The 14,100-nt window shown below is 39.3% G+C and overlaps 1 protein-coding gene across 7 annotated transcripts in view; it reads right to left on the reverse strand.

The window, feature by feature from the left end:
• Positions 1 to 14,100, reverse strand: part of LOC105480565 (Scm like with four mbt domains 1) — a 150,043-nt gene that overhangs the window by 18,409 nt on the left and 117,534 nt on the right. For all 7 annotated transcript variants that reach the window (XM_011739637.3, XM_071091902.1, XM_071091899.1 and 4 more), the window contains 6 exons: positions 12,548 to 12,636; positions 9,818 to 10,064; positions 8,691 to 8,785; positions 8,092 to 8,193; positions 6,081 to 6,231; positions 3,629 to 3,711 (listed from right to left, as the gene is read on the reverse strand). In XM_011739637.3, coding sequence (XP_011737939.1) covers positions 3,629 to 3,711; positions 6,081 to 6,231; positions 8,092 to 8,193; positions 8,691 to 8,785; positions 9,818 to 10,064; positions 12,548 to 12,636 — 767 coding nt within the window. The remainder of the gene's footprint in view (positions 1 to 3,628; positions 3,712 to 6,080; positions 6,232 to 8,091; positions 8,194 to 8,690; positions 8,786 to 9,817; positions 10,065 to 12,547; positions 12,637 to 14,100) is intronic.

Here is a 14,100-nt window from a genome sequence, read left to right on the forward strand (position 1 = left end):
AAAAGAGAAGATGCCTAGGTAAGAGGACACAAGGAACTGCTGAGGGCATGCATGCTGTGACAAAAATAGTGGTTAGCCTATGGACTGCTGAGAGGTTCTGCCTATGACCCACCAGGCAGAGGACTAGAAGACACTTCTTATGGTGATATGATAAGCCCAAGAAGAAACACATATGATATGGATTCAGGTTTCCCCAACAAATGGTCAATCAGATAGGAAAGTTCAAGGTTGACAAGCTCCATCTACTTGCTCAGAGCTTCCAATTTTAGTCACCCATTCTTAAATATAGCAACAACCAAGAATTACTAGACACCTAAGAAGATGAAAGTTGAGAGTAAGAGAGTAAGAGAGACCAAAACAGACAAGCAACTTGGAAAAAGCAGTGATTATGCAAGAAGAAAACTTCCCAAAAGGTGTGTGTGTGGGGGGTGGATTAGGGGTGTTAATTAACATCCTCTGAGAGATAAGAAAAACTATTGCATCCTTAGAGCAAGAATAGTACGATATTAAAAATAAAGAAGTGCTGAGCACGGTGGCTCACGCCTGTAATCCCAGCACTTTGGGAGGCTGAAGCGAGTGGATCACCTGAGGTTGGGAGTTCAAGACCAGGCTGACCAACACGGAGAAACCCCGTCTCTACTAAAAATACAAACAAATTAGCCGGGCATGGTGGCGCATGCCTGTAATCTCAGCTGCTTGGGAGGCTGAGGCAGGAGAATCGCTTGAACGCAGGAGGCGGAGGTTGTGGTGAGCCAAGATCGCGCCACTGCACTCCAGCCTGGGCAACAAGAGCAAAACTCGATCTCAAAAAAAAAAAAATAAAAATAAAAATAAAATAAAATAAAATAATGTGTCATCCCAGCACTTTGGGAGGCAGAGGTGGGTGGATCGCCTGAGGTCAGGAATTTGACACAAGCCTGGCCAACATAGTGAAACCCCATCCTTACTAAAAATACAAAAATTAGCTGGGTGTGGTGGTGGGCACCTATAATCCCAGCTACTAGGGAGGCCGAGGCAGAAGAATCTCTTGAACCTGAGAGGCAGAGGTTGCAGTGAGCCGGGATCATGCCATTGCACTCCAGCCTGGACAACAAGAGCAAAGCTCCATCTCAAGACAGACAGACAGACAGACAGACAGACAGACAGAGAGAGAGAGAGAGAGAAAGAACTATTCAGAGTTCCAGAAAATAAAAAACATGATGCCAAAAATTAAAAACTCAAAAGGAAGGTCAAAAGACAAAGTTTAGGAAATCTTCCAGAAAACAAAGCAAAAAGACTAAGAAACATAAAACAAAGGATAAAAAGATTAAAAAAGCAGAGGTTTGATCCAGAGGGCCACAACCAAATAAAAGAACTTCCAGAAAGAGAAAAGAGATAAAACGGAAGGAAGGAAATCAAAGAAGTGATTCAAAAAAATTTCCCAACACAGAAAGGCATGAAGATCCAGAGAGAAAGTGCCCACTGAGAACCCAGCACAGTGGATGAAAAGAGGCTCGCATCAAGATTCATCACTGTGAAAAGTGGTTCTATAACCTTCCAGAGAGGGGGAAAAAAGCCTGTCATCTACAAAAGAACAAAAATAAGAATAGCTTTGTAACTTTTAACTTCTTGACAGTAACATTGAAGTTAGAAAGCAAGTGAACAATGTTTTCAGAATTCTCAAGTAAATTAACGTCCACATTGAGCCAAACTATGAATCAAGTTAGTAGAGTGAAGACATTTTCAAATATACAGTGTCGACAAAACTTTACTTCCCTTGCACCCTGTTACGGGAAGCTACTGAGAGATGGGAATCCGTCAAAACAAGGAAACAAACCAAGGAAGAGGAGGCCATGAGATCTCTACAAAACAAGGGACCCCAAATCATACAAAAAGGGAATGGGCAATTCCCTGGGTGACAAGGGTATTTCCACGATTAAAACTACACAGCAAGGCCAGCACAAGGGCTCACACTTGTAATCCCAGCACTATGGGAGGCCGAGGTGGGCGGATCACCTGAGGCCAGGAGTTCGAGACCAGTCTGGCCAACATGGTGAAACCCAGTCTTTACTAAAAATATAAAAATTAGCCAGGCATGGTGGCGGGCACCTATACTCCCAGCTACTCAAGAGGGTGAGGCAGGAAAATCGATTGAACCCGGTAGGCAGAAGTTGCAGTGAGCTGAGATTACACCACTACACTCCAGCCTGGGTGACAAGAACAAGATTCTGTCTAAAAAACAAAAACAAAAACAAAAAACAAAACAAAAAAAAACAAACAACAACAATAAAACCCACAAAAACTACACGGCAAGTCTAAAGAGCAACCCATCCAGAGAGACAGAGAGTGGAGGTTGCTAAGAGGGATGTCTCTTTAACGAAAGTGTTAGGAATCACAAATTTCCTGATGTGACTGCTTTTGCTAATGAGAGACTACTGGGAGGTGTGGAAAGCAGCAGCAATAGATAAAAGAAAATTAAGTAAATTAAAAACAAGGAAATTAATACTGAGGATAAAAATTTTTTAAAAGAAACAATCATAATATACTGCAGTGCCAGGTGCAGTGGCTCATACCTGTAATCCCAACACTTTGCGGGGCTGAGGTGGGCAAATCACTTGAGGTCAGGAGTTCGAGACCAGCCTGGCCAACATGGTGAAACCTCATCTCTACTATAAAAATGAAAATTAGGTGGGTGTGCTGGTGGGCGCCTGTAATCCCAGCTACTTGGGAGGCTGAGACAGGAGCATCTCTTGAACCCGGGAGGCAGAAGCTGCAGTGAGCCGAGATCATGCCACTGCACTCCAGCCTGGGTGACAGAGCAAGACTCTGTCTCAAAACAAAACAAAACAAAATTGTAGTGCTCAGCTGTGAGTAATATTTGAATGCATATCATAATGTAAAAAACTCATTTTGTATTTAACCAAAAATTGTAATATAACTCTAAAGGAAGAAGAACAGGGTAAGACAGAGAGGAAAGGAAACAAAAAATAACTAAATGCTAATTTATCATAATATAGAACCAACAGACTCAGCACCATAAGACAGGGTGAAGTTAATTTGTTTTAATAAAGTCAAAGTTTTAAAATTAGAACCAAGTGACATGTCTAAAATAAATGACTCAAAAGATAGAAGCTTTTCATTTTGAAAATGAAGAAATACAACTACTAGAATTACAGTGAGAAGAACAGGAAGTAGTTACTTCTCGGAAGGGAGACTGTGAAAAGGGGTAGGGCGGGGACGGCTATTTTACCTTCTAAGCCTTTTATTGCTACATGGCTTTTTAAACCACATGCATATATTATTTGGATAGAAGAATTTAAATAAGCTTAACAATTTTTCTCCACTTAATATTTCAACAGTTTTTCCTATTATTGAATCATGAAAAATAATCATAAAATTTCAAATTCACATGATTTCAGCTAAGAAAAAATAAAACCAATAAACTTATAAAACTAACTTAATTAGCAAACTAACTGATTCACTTCTGCAGTAAATGTATTTTCCTTTAGACCATGTGATTACAATCACCACTGTGCTCATCTGGATTAAGTGAGATGATTATCTTCAGAGTAATAACCACGGAAAGCAAGGGAAACGCAGCAGTCCCCGCAGCCCTGCATAGTAGCCATGAGGTCGTGGGGGTCCTCACCGGAGGGAAGCACCTCTGGGGAGCAGCTTCAGCACCACACTGTTTGAGGTAGTCAGCCCAGTCAAAGTCCTGGCTTGGGTAGCCTAGGTGGGGACAAATGAACAATGATTCACACTGCCACACTGCACATGCTTGCCTGGCTTCACCACTCACCAAGGGTCCACTCACAACTTCCAGTGCTGCTAGTCTGACAACTTTGATCATTTTAGAGGGGCAAAAAGCATTCTATAAATCTAGAGCACTGTTAATTTTATAAAACAGAGCAACTCTGGTCAAACTGTAATAAGACAATGAGACTCTTTGGATAAATTTTTAAACTTTCAAATTTCAAACTAGGCATTTATTTTGAGCACTATTTTATATGATTAGTTGCGATTTGCCAAAAGAATTTAAGATAGTTATGACTGGATTTGATTTGTATATATAAATCCACTCTTATTGTCAATTCTAAAGGGCTCAGGCTCTTAAGGAAAAGAGACAGCAAATAGTACTAGTTAATCTGCAAAGACGAAGACTTTTTTTCTTCGTTAAAGCTATTTCCTGAAATGTGTCTGAGATATCACTGATACAAATGCTCTTGTCATTTTCAGATTCATATATTACAGAATATCAATGCTTTTATAATCTAAATCATGTGTTTATTTTAGAAAAAACAAGCTTAGCGCCCCCACTTAAGTCTACTAAGGTTCTTGACGGAAGCATCTCCAAGCTGGTGCTGACTCAGAACCATCTGCATGCAAAGAGCTGAGCAAGGCCCAACTGCCTACTGTGTCTGCGTTGCTCTCAGCCTCCCGAGAGCTTAATGTCTCACAGGCAAAACACAGGCTACTCAAGTCTATGCCCTCTGACAGCCCAACAGTCCCTGCCTACCTGAGACTGGCACTATGTTCTCCCTTTGCCCCCACCTCAATTCCTGACAGTACATTTTCTGCCATTTTCAGTTATCTACTACCTTCCCTCTATTTACAAAGACACAGTTGATTTGTCTATAACAACACTGAAAGCTTCAGTGTTTTTAACAATTGTTTCTTCCTTTTCATACAGAAGTGGCAAGAAGAGTAAAGAACTTGGGATATCCAGAGCGTACCTGCAAAGCAAGAACTTCCTTCTGTGGCTATTCCACACCATACCCTCCAACCAGGCATTCTTCTGCTGTGTTCACTAATGGAGGAGAATCTAGGAAGTTCTGTTGATATTTCCGCCTATTTGCCCCTTGAAGGGGCTGGGTTGTACTCATTGAGCTTGTCACTCTTCCTAGGAATAAGCTCAATGCCTGGCTTACAGCAAACATTACTTAAAGGTTTGTTGGATGAATAAAAGCTAATGAAAGACAAAAGGTTCTGAGTGTATGACCCTTGTTAACACGAAAGAATACTTCCAGCCCAGTGTTCCAGCAGTCACCATTTAGAAAGTGATGCTATGCTTTACTGAAAACCTACTAATAACATATACATAGACTGCCAATCAAATAATCTGATTTGCTAATATTAAAAAATCAGATAAACATCTGAAATGTTCTAGATTCTCTAAGTTTAAAAATATTAAAAATTTCAGTCAAGCTCAACTAAAACCATTAATTAAGCGCCTTGATTAAAGGATCAAAGACTATATTTTGCAAAGTTGCAAATATCAGGAAAACGAGCTTTTATTTTCCTACCTACTGCCTGAGTCCTACTCTTCACCATAAACCTCTCTCTAGAAAGTTCCCTCCATGATAAGACTCAGACACCTAAAGATAATCAGTAATCTACCTTCTAACTCTGGCTCTATGGCCTCTTCTCACAAGCCAGCCCCCAATGCTCACTGTGCATCCAAGCCCACCCCTCTGCCACCCCTAACAGACATAAATGGAACTAAGGAGCCAGCATAGAACCCAGGTTGGAACCTGGCTTTCTAGGGGGTTATGAGGGCACAGATAACAAAGTCAGAGGATAGAACACACTCTCCTTTTTTTTTTTTTTTTGAGATGGAGTCTCGCTGTCGCTCAGGCTGGAGTGCAGTGGCGCAATCTCGGCTCACTGCAAGCTCCGCCTCCGGGTTCACGCCATTCTCCTGCCTCAGCCTCCCGAGTAGCTGGGACTACAGGCGCCCGCCACCACGCCCGGCTAATTTTTTTGTATTTTTTAGTAGAAACGGGGTTTCACCGTGTTAGCCAGGATGGTCTCGATCTCCTGACCTCGTGATCCGCCCACCTCGGCCTCCCATAGTGCTGGGATTACAGGCATGAGCCACTGTGCCTGGTCCACACACTCTCTTTAACAGTTTTTTAGCTCAATTTATGACTTTGAAATATGTAAATATATGGAATCTAGACCTTTCCTTACACTTTTCTCAGACCCCAAAAACGTTAGGAACAGGCTAGGGCATGAGAAGAGGGACAAAAGATTTAAGCAATGCCATCTTATCTTAAGGAGAAGCTCTCAAGTAACAACTCAGAAGAGCAAATGTGCACCTGGAGGGGGGCTGATGTGTAGGCCATTCTTCAGACTCCACTGCACAGGGAAGATGCCAGGACTGTCGGCGTGGCACACAAAGGATCGCCGCACGTGGTTTTCAGGTCTCAAGTCATCCATTTCCACCAGAAAGTACTTCTCATCAAAAACCTATACATGCAATTAATAGGTGAAATAGACAAATGCATGTGCTTTTTTCTTGGCACAGCCAAACATATTACAAAAGTTCATAATCATGTGGGTATTAATACTAAACATTAAATGTTAGCTCTGTGTTATATAATGCATATAATTACTGTTTTAATTAAATGCTTTTCATGTATCAATTCAGTTTCAATCTTCTTAATCGAAAGAGGTAAGTACCATTTTTTAAATATATATATAAAAAATACATATATACTTTTTGGAGACAGGGTTTTGCTCTGTTACCCAGGCTGGAGTGCAGTGGCATGAACGTGGCTCACTGAAGCACTGCAGTCTTGACTTCCTGGGCTCAGTTGATCCTTCCACTTCAGTCCCTTGAGTACCTGGGACAACAGGCATGCACCATCACGCCCAGCTAATTTTTTAATTTTTGTGGTCTTGCTATATTGCCCAGGCTTGTCTCAAACTCCTGGGCTCAAGTGATCCTCCTGACTCAGCCTCGCAAAGTGCTGGGATTACAGGCTTGAGCACCACACCTGGCCCAAGTACCACTATCAACTCCATTTTGCAGATAAGGAGAACGAGTTCAAACACAGGTTAAATAACTTGCCCTAGGTTACAAAATGAGGAAGAAGCAAAATCTGGATCCAAACCCATGTAGTTGGGCTCTGAACAAAATTTAGTCTAAACTTAGTGAGAAGCTTAGTTTAAGCTTATGCTACTGTATATTCGTTTTACAAATTCTAGCCCAGTTTCAAATGCCAACGAACGAACTTTATTTATTTACTTATTTAGAGACGGAGTTTTGCTCTTATTGCCCAGGCTGGAGTGCAATGGCACAACCTTGGCTCACCACAACCTCCGCCTCCTGGGTTCAAGCGATTCTCCCACCTCAGCCTCCTGAGTAGCTGGGATTGCAGGCATGCGCCACCACGTCCAGCTAATTTTGTATTTTTAGTAGAGACGGGGTTTCTCCATGTTGGTCAGGCTGGTCTCCAACTCCCGACCTCAGGTGATCTACCTGCCCTGGTGTCCCAAAGTGCTGGGATGACAGGCGTGAGCCACTGAGCCCAGCCAAAGAGACAACTTTATGAACCTCCTCTGGCTTCCCACTAGCCCTCCCTTCAGACTCTAGATAGGGCCTTCTGGCCCCACTTTCAGGCTCAGAATCCCTCCTTGCTTTGAGAATAATCTTCTTCCAAGACAGGGAAAACTTAAATCTCAATAGATCAGACAATTTAGCACCCAAGCAACTATTCCTCTAGTCACATTCAACTTTGGCTTCTATTTTCAGTAAATGTGCTTCTGCTCTAGTTGGAAACTGAAATTCTCTGGCCAATGCCTCAGTTGTAGTGACTGAGCAGGGCCTTGATAACCTTATTTCTTACTTTTGTCAGTATTCCAAAGGATTAAATCTGAATCTGGAATACATAGCTGGAGCCAGGCCACTGCTAGAACTTTTAACACTAATTGCCTAATCCCCAACTCATCTCCTCATTCCAAAGAGCTCTGCATCTAGTTAGACGTTGATGAGACTGCCTGCCTCCAACTTTACAGATACCCTGCCTCCTAAAGGAGTTAAATTTCCTTTACTTATATACAGCTAGGCCTGCCCCAAAGAATGCGTCCCCTACTAATCTAGTGCCCAGGCCCAAGACTGCTTTGGCTAGGGTTACCAAGCTCTGAAGAAGGAACGGGCCACAGCAAACTGGACAAATACAAAACGTGCGCAGAAGTAATTCTAACTGCACGGCTTAGAAGGAAAAATGGGTTGGATCAATAGAGCTTAAAGATCAAAACACTACCAATTTCCTAAACCAGTCACCTTGACAGAGATTCTTACCAAGAGAGTTATCCCCATTTTACCTTAACAACTGTAGCCGGAGAGATCCCAAAAGGAGACCAGGGGTCTACAGCTTCCAATTTCATGTTTACAGAGAATGTATGAATGCCAATAACTTGTTTGTCCTGAAATGCAGACACCAAAAGGGGATGAAAACATAGTATCTGAATCAATTTTACACTTACATGTAGCTGAATCCTACTGTGATCAACAGAAATATCCAGCTCTGGTAAACCCTATAGTTTTCTTCTTTTTTTTAAATGTGCAAAACTAGCCAATATAATTTTCTTCTCTGGAAAAAACTATTCAGGAAAAAACAAAAACACAGAAAGTGCTTCTACTCTCTACATTCAAAGACAAGGAATATCTGGAGGAAAAAACAAATTTATTTTATAAGTTAGGCATATATAGTTAAGGGTAGAAAAGATTCAAACCACTTCAGGAGAACTTGGGGAGAAAATCTAGACAACTGTTAGAAGAAAACAAGGATGATCACCAGTCCAGCGCTAACACACCCTCCATTCTTACCGACTGCAGGGGCTACTTTACACTTTCACCCCTGGCATTGCTTTACTCTACTGTAAGTGGAGCAATACCGATCTATCAAATGTTTTGTTTTTACCTTAAATAAGTAAGATGGTAATGGCTCTTCCTCTTCTTCTTTCACTTTGGCCAAAATCTCTTGCCACTCAGCTTCATTTTTTAGATGTCTGATGGCTTTAATAAAACATGACAACATGCTTTAGATGATGAGAAACTTATACTTTTTACCTGTCCCGAAAGCATTCACATAAAAAAAGTCAATTTCCACTGGAACTAGAAAAGGGTTCAAGCCCACTTATATCCCTCTACACTTAAAGAACTTGCACCTTAACTTCAGCACTTCGCTCCATGAAGAGCTTGGACAGCTTGGCTTTATGAAAATACCTACAGTAAGATCATAAGGATTGCTGTAATCCATAAAATTGTAATATAACATCCAAATTGGGGCACATAATAATAAATGCAAATTGATTTAAACAGTAACTCCAGAAATACCAATATTATTGGTATTTCTTTTAATTAACAATTTGCTGTGACCCAATTTTCTATATACCTAGCTAAATGCTCCCTAGATAATTTTTTCTTTATTTTATCTAGGTCAAGGGTCAGTATGGGTTGGCACAGAAGTCTATGAGGTATATCAATAAGTGTGGTAAATTATAAAAATAATAAAAAGAAAAGAAAAATGGGCACTTAGCCAGGTACGGTGTCTCATGCCTGTAATCCCAGCACTATGGGAGGCTAAGGTGGGCGGATCACTTGAGGTCAAGAGTTCGAAACCAGACTGGCCAACATGGTGAAACCCCGTCTCTACTAAAAATACGAAAATCAGCCAGGTATGGTGGCGTGTGTCTGTAATCCTAGCTACTGGGGAGGCTGAGGCACAAGAACTGCCTGAACCCGGGAGGTGGAGGTTGCATGACACTGCACTCCAGGCTGGGTAACAGAGCAAGACTCTTGTCTCAAAACAAAGAACAAACAAACAAACAAACAAAAAAAAAAAAAACAAAAACAAAAGCAGAACAACAAGAACAAAAAAGAAAAATAGGTACTTAGTTTAACAACTCCACATAAACTGTTTTGTAATAGCTCTACTATGATAATTAACAAAGGTTTTCATTACAGAATGTATTTTTTTTAGCCTCATAGATATTAATAACATAGCATGTTAATGCCACAGAAGAAAAATGCTCTATTACTCTTCACCTGAAGGAGGCTGAAGCTCATATCCCTGTTGAGCAGCCCAACCAACGTGATGAAGAAATGGATCCAAGTAATACAACCAATGTTCGTAATTGTCAGAACTTTCAAGTCCTTCATAACGTAGCTTCAGCCTTCCCCCAATGTTTTCTACTACAGTAACAATCCAAGTGCTTAAAGAGTCCTGGAAAGCTTGACATTCTAGCCTGGATCCTGGAGCAATGAGATCTAAAGGATTCCTCCCATTACGGAGCTGTAGGATTAAAAAGTGAAACAATCCAGTAAGAGAAATTAACATAATATTTTTGAAAAACCACCTTCTAAATGATCTCAGACCAGCCTTCATATTTTTTACCCATTCAAAAGCCACTGACACTAAATTGTCTATCATCATACAAACCTCTTACAGTGTTATTTCTAGGTGATATGAAAATGTTTATCTTAAAGAAAATCTATCTATAATGCAGTAAAATTGCTCTAACATATCTCTCTCTCTAGGATTATGTTATGTAGTTTTATTTAGTAAGAATTTTTAAAATATAATAATTCCTCATCTATTATAAAACAAATATGGGCCAGGCATGGTAGCTCACACCTGTAATCCCAGCACTTTGGGAGGCTGAGGTGGGCAGAACGTTTGAGGTCAGGAGTTCAAGACCAGCCTGGTCAACATGGTGAAACTCTGTCTCTACTAAAAACACAAAAATTAGCCGGGCGTGGTGGTGGGCACCTGCAGTCCCAGCTACTTGGGAGGCTGAAGCAGGAGAGTCACTTGAACCCAGGAGGCGGAGGTTATGGTGAGCCAAGATCATGCCACTGCACTCTAGCCTAGGCAACAGAGCAAGACTCTGTCTTAAAAAAAAAAAAAAAGCAAATATCAAAATACCATCATCATCATTAAAGAAAAAAATCAAACATGACAAAAGTCAAAGTCACCTATAATCCCACCTCAAAGAAAGAACCACAAGAAACACTTTGGCATACACTGTTTTTCTCCATACAAGTCAATATTCACCTCTGCCAGTCAGTCTGTTTCTATTTTTTGAAAAATGGAAACACTACATACTGTTTCTTAATTTGTTCTTCACTTAGTACATCATAGGTATCTTTCTATAATAGCATATATAACTCTTCCTCATGTTTTATAGTATTTTATGATATTTTACATTGTAAATGGGCAATAATTTATCCAGTTACCTGCAGATAGTATTTCAGTTGTTTCTGATTTTTTATTGATGTCATAACAATGTTCAAATGAACAGAGTAAAAGCTTTTGATTACAGCGATGGAAAGGAAAAGTTTAACTCTCACTATCTAAAAGTATATTAAAAACTACAATAAAGAAAAGAAATTCATTATCAAGTTATCATTTAACCATTTCTAATACACAACCTTACATTTTTTTCCCAGTAAAAATTGCTCTGTGACACTTACATATCCAGATATGCAAAAGGACATATGAACAAATGAAGAAAAAGATTCAGAGCTAAAAGTCAGCATGGCAGAGTCATGGTCAATGAAGAGTAGAATAGTTTATCAATTCATCCATTCATTAAAATGTTACTGAGTGTTTAGTACGTGTCAGGCCCTGGCTAAGCATAAATAAACGAGTCAGAGTACAAAAAATAAAAACCAGTTTGAAATAGAGTATTCACCAATCAAAATTTAAAAGGGAATGTGAATGGATCATAGAAGTAAATGTAAGGCCTAAAACCATAAACCTCTTAGAAAATACAGGAGTAAATCTTCTTGACCTTGGGTTAAGCAAAGCCTTCTTAGATATGATACCAAAAGCACAAGCAACAAAAGAAAAAAAGATAGTCTGGATTACATCAAAATAAAAAATGTTTATGTTGTAAACAATAAAAAGCCACAGAATGGGAAAAATATTTTCAATATTTTGAAATGCATGTATATTTTGAATGCATAATAATACATTCAACTTAATAATAAAAAGACAACCCACTTTAAAAATGGGCAAAGAAATGTCTCCAAAAAGGATACAGAAATGGCCCATAAGCACAAAAAAACATACTCAACATCAACAGCCCTTAGACAAATGTAAATCAAAATGAGATGCCACTTCATACCCACTAAGTCAGCTATAATAAAAAAGACAACAAGTGTTGGCAATGATGTAGAGGGATGGGAACCTTTATACATTGCATTTCACATATGCCACAAAGAATTTTGCCAGTATGACAGAAAGTGACAAGATATAACTTAGAAATGTCATAACCAATAAATCCATTTCACAAAGTCAAGAGATCTATATTCACTAACAAGCTCAAAGGCTACACTAACTTAAAAGGACTGCTGAAAAGCAGGTGGAAGGCAGGATTACAACAGGTCCAATGTCTTCTGAGCAAAAAAAAAAGGGTGGGTGGAGGGTCTCCAAGTCACCTGGGGTGGGAGTTACAATGTCCACCTTGAAGCAGAATCAACCCCTGCTCAGTTTCAGAGTGAAAGCCCTCAGAAGGTCCTATTTTCCAACTGTATAAAAGAATCTGGGAAATTAGATTTTTTATGTGTTAGCAACTAATTCAGAAAATATTTAGGCACTAAGCAAGTCACCAGTTTGCAACCTCTAAGGGTAAGTTTAAAATTCCCAATACCTGTGCCTATGTCTCTAATAATGTTTATTTGCTTCAGAGTGATAAATAAGCAACCGATTTTAAGATTCTTTGAAAGATCAGATGGGTTTTCCACGCCAATGTGGCATATAGTAATACTCACGCCCTCTAGCAGTGGAACAGGAGGACTACATGCTCCTATTAGGGTCTGCCGCAGAAACTCATCCCAGTCAGATACTTTATCTCTGATGCCTAGATGAGGGAATAAATGACTGATTACTCAAAATGCCAGCCAACAGAATGCACAGAAATCGAACCAGTGGAGATGGTTTAGAGGTATTTCTCATTTTAAGATCTAAGAGTCAAACATACTGCTTCTTTGAGAGCTTGAAAGATAAAATAAAACCAAAAATACTTCTCTAGATGGAGCTACTTTCTGGTTAGTTTATTAAGAGTTGTATATAAAACAAAGAGAATAGGCCCAACTACCTGTTCCTAAAATTTTATCCAGAAGGTACCTTACTTTATTTTTTATGATGGAAATTTTCAAACATACAAAAAGAAAAATGATCCTAAGTGCCCTGGCGTCAACAACTGTCACCTCATGGCCAATCTGTTTCATCTAAACCAGGATTTACAAGCTACAACCCATGGGCTTAATTCAGCCTACTGTCTATTTTTGTTAATAAAGCTTTACTAGAACACGGCCATATCCATTTGTTTACATATTGTCTGTGGCTGCTTTCACACTACAAAGGTAGCGTTTTAGCAGCTTTGACAGAGATTGTATGATTAGTAAAGCCTAAAATATTTACTATCTTGCCCTTTACAGATAATTTGCCAATGCCTGGCTTATACCTCACACTCCGCCCATGCCCAACCAAGGATCAGTTAGAAGACAATTCCAGATAGCATACAATTTCATCCATATATGTATTTCAGTACATATTTCTAAAAGAAAATATTTTCTTACAAAGTGTTATATAAAGGTAATCAGTAGAACAAAAATAAGAACCTTTCTATATGCCGAAAGAGAAACTATATGTGTAAACAGGATAGATCACACAGTTAAAAAGAAACTACATACACACAAAGTATGTAACATTTAACAATATAAAATTGAGGCTATGTATATTAATAATATCAACAAGTGTAATGTTAATGGACTTACTCTTCCATTAGAAGTAAACAAATAAATTCAGATTTCCTCATAAAGCAAAATCAAGGAAACCTAACTGTATATGGAGCTTGTGAGATAATCACAAAAGAGGAACTATTTCAGGAACTATTACTTTAAAATACAGTAAAATGTGAAAGTACGTCCCCAGTTAGGGATATATACTCTAAGGACAACAACAACAACAATAAAAAAAATGCAAAGAAAAAATCTTAAGCTATTTTTAGTAATCCTATTGTTAGTGGTAGACTTGATGTTATTACTTTGAAATAGTTGTTTGTACGTGGTAGGCAAAAGCAAATAAAGAATGAAATGTGGTCAGGTGCGGTGACTCACACCTATAATCCCAGAACTTTGGGAGGCCGAGGCAGGCAGATCATGAGGTCAGGAGATCGAGACCATCCTGGCTAACAAAGAATGAAATGTGTAATTGAGAACTAGGATTTTCAGCATGATAGAAAGGAAATAAAGCTTAGGTGGATGAGTTAAATGAAAGCACTATCTTTCTGAATTTGTATTAGAAGCATCATGATGTAATT

The sequence above is a fragment of the Macaca nemestrina genome, chromosome 2 (genome assembly GCF_043159975.1).
Source record: "Macaca nemestrina isolate mMacNem1 chromosome 2, mMacNem.hap1, whole genome shotgun sequence".
In the NCBI taxonomy this organism is placed as follows: Eukaryota; Metazoa; Chordata; class Mammalia; order Primates; family Cercopithecidae; genus Macaca; species Macaca nemestrina.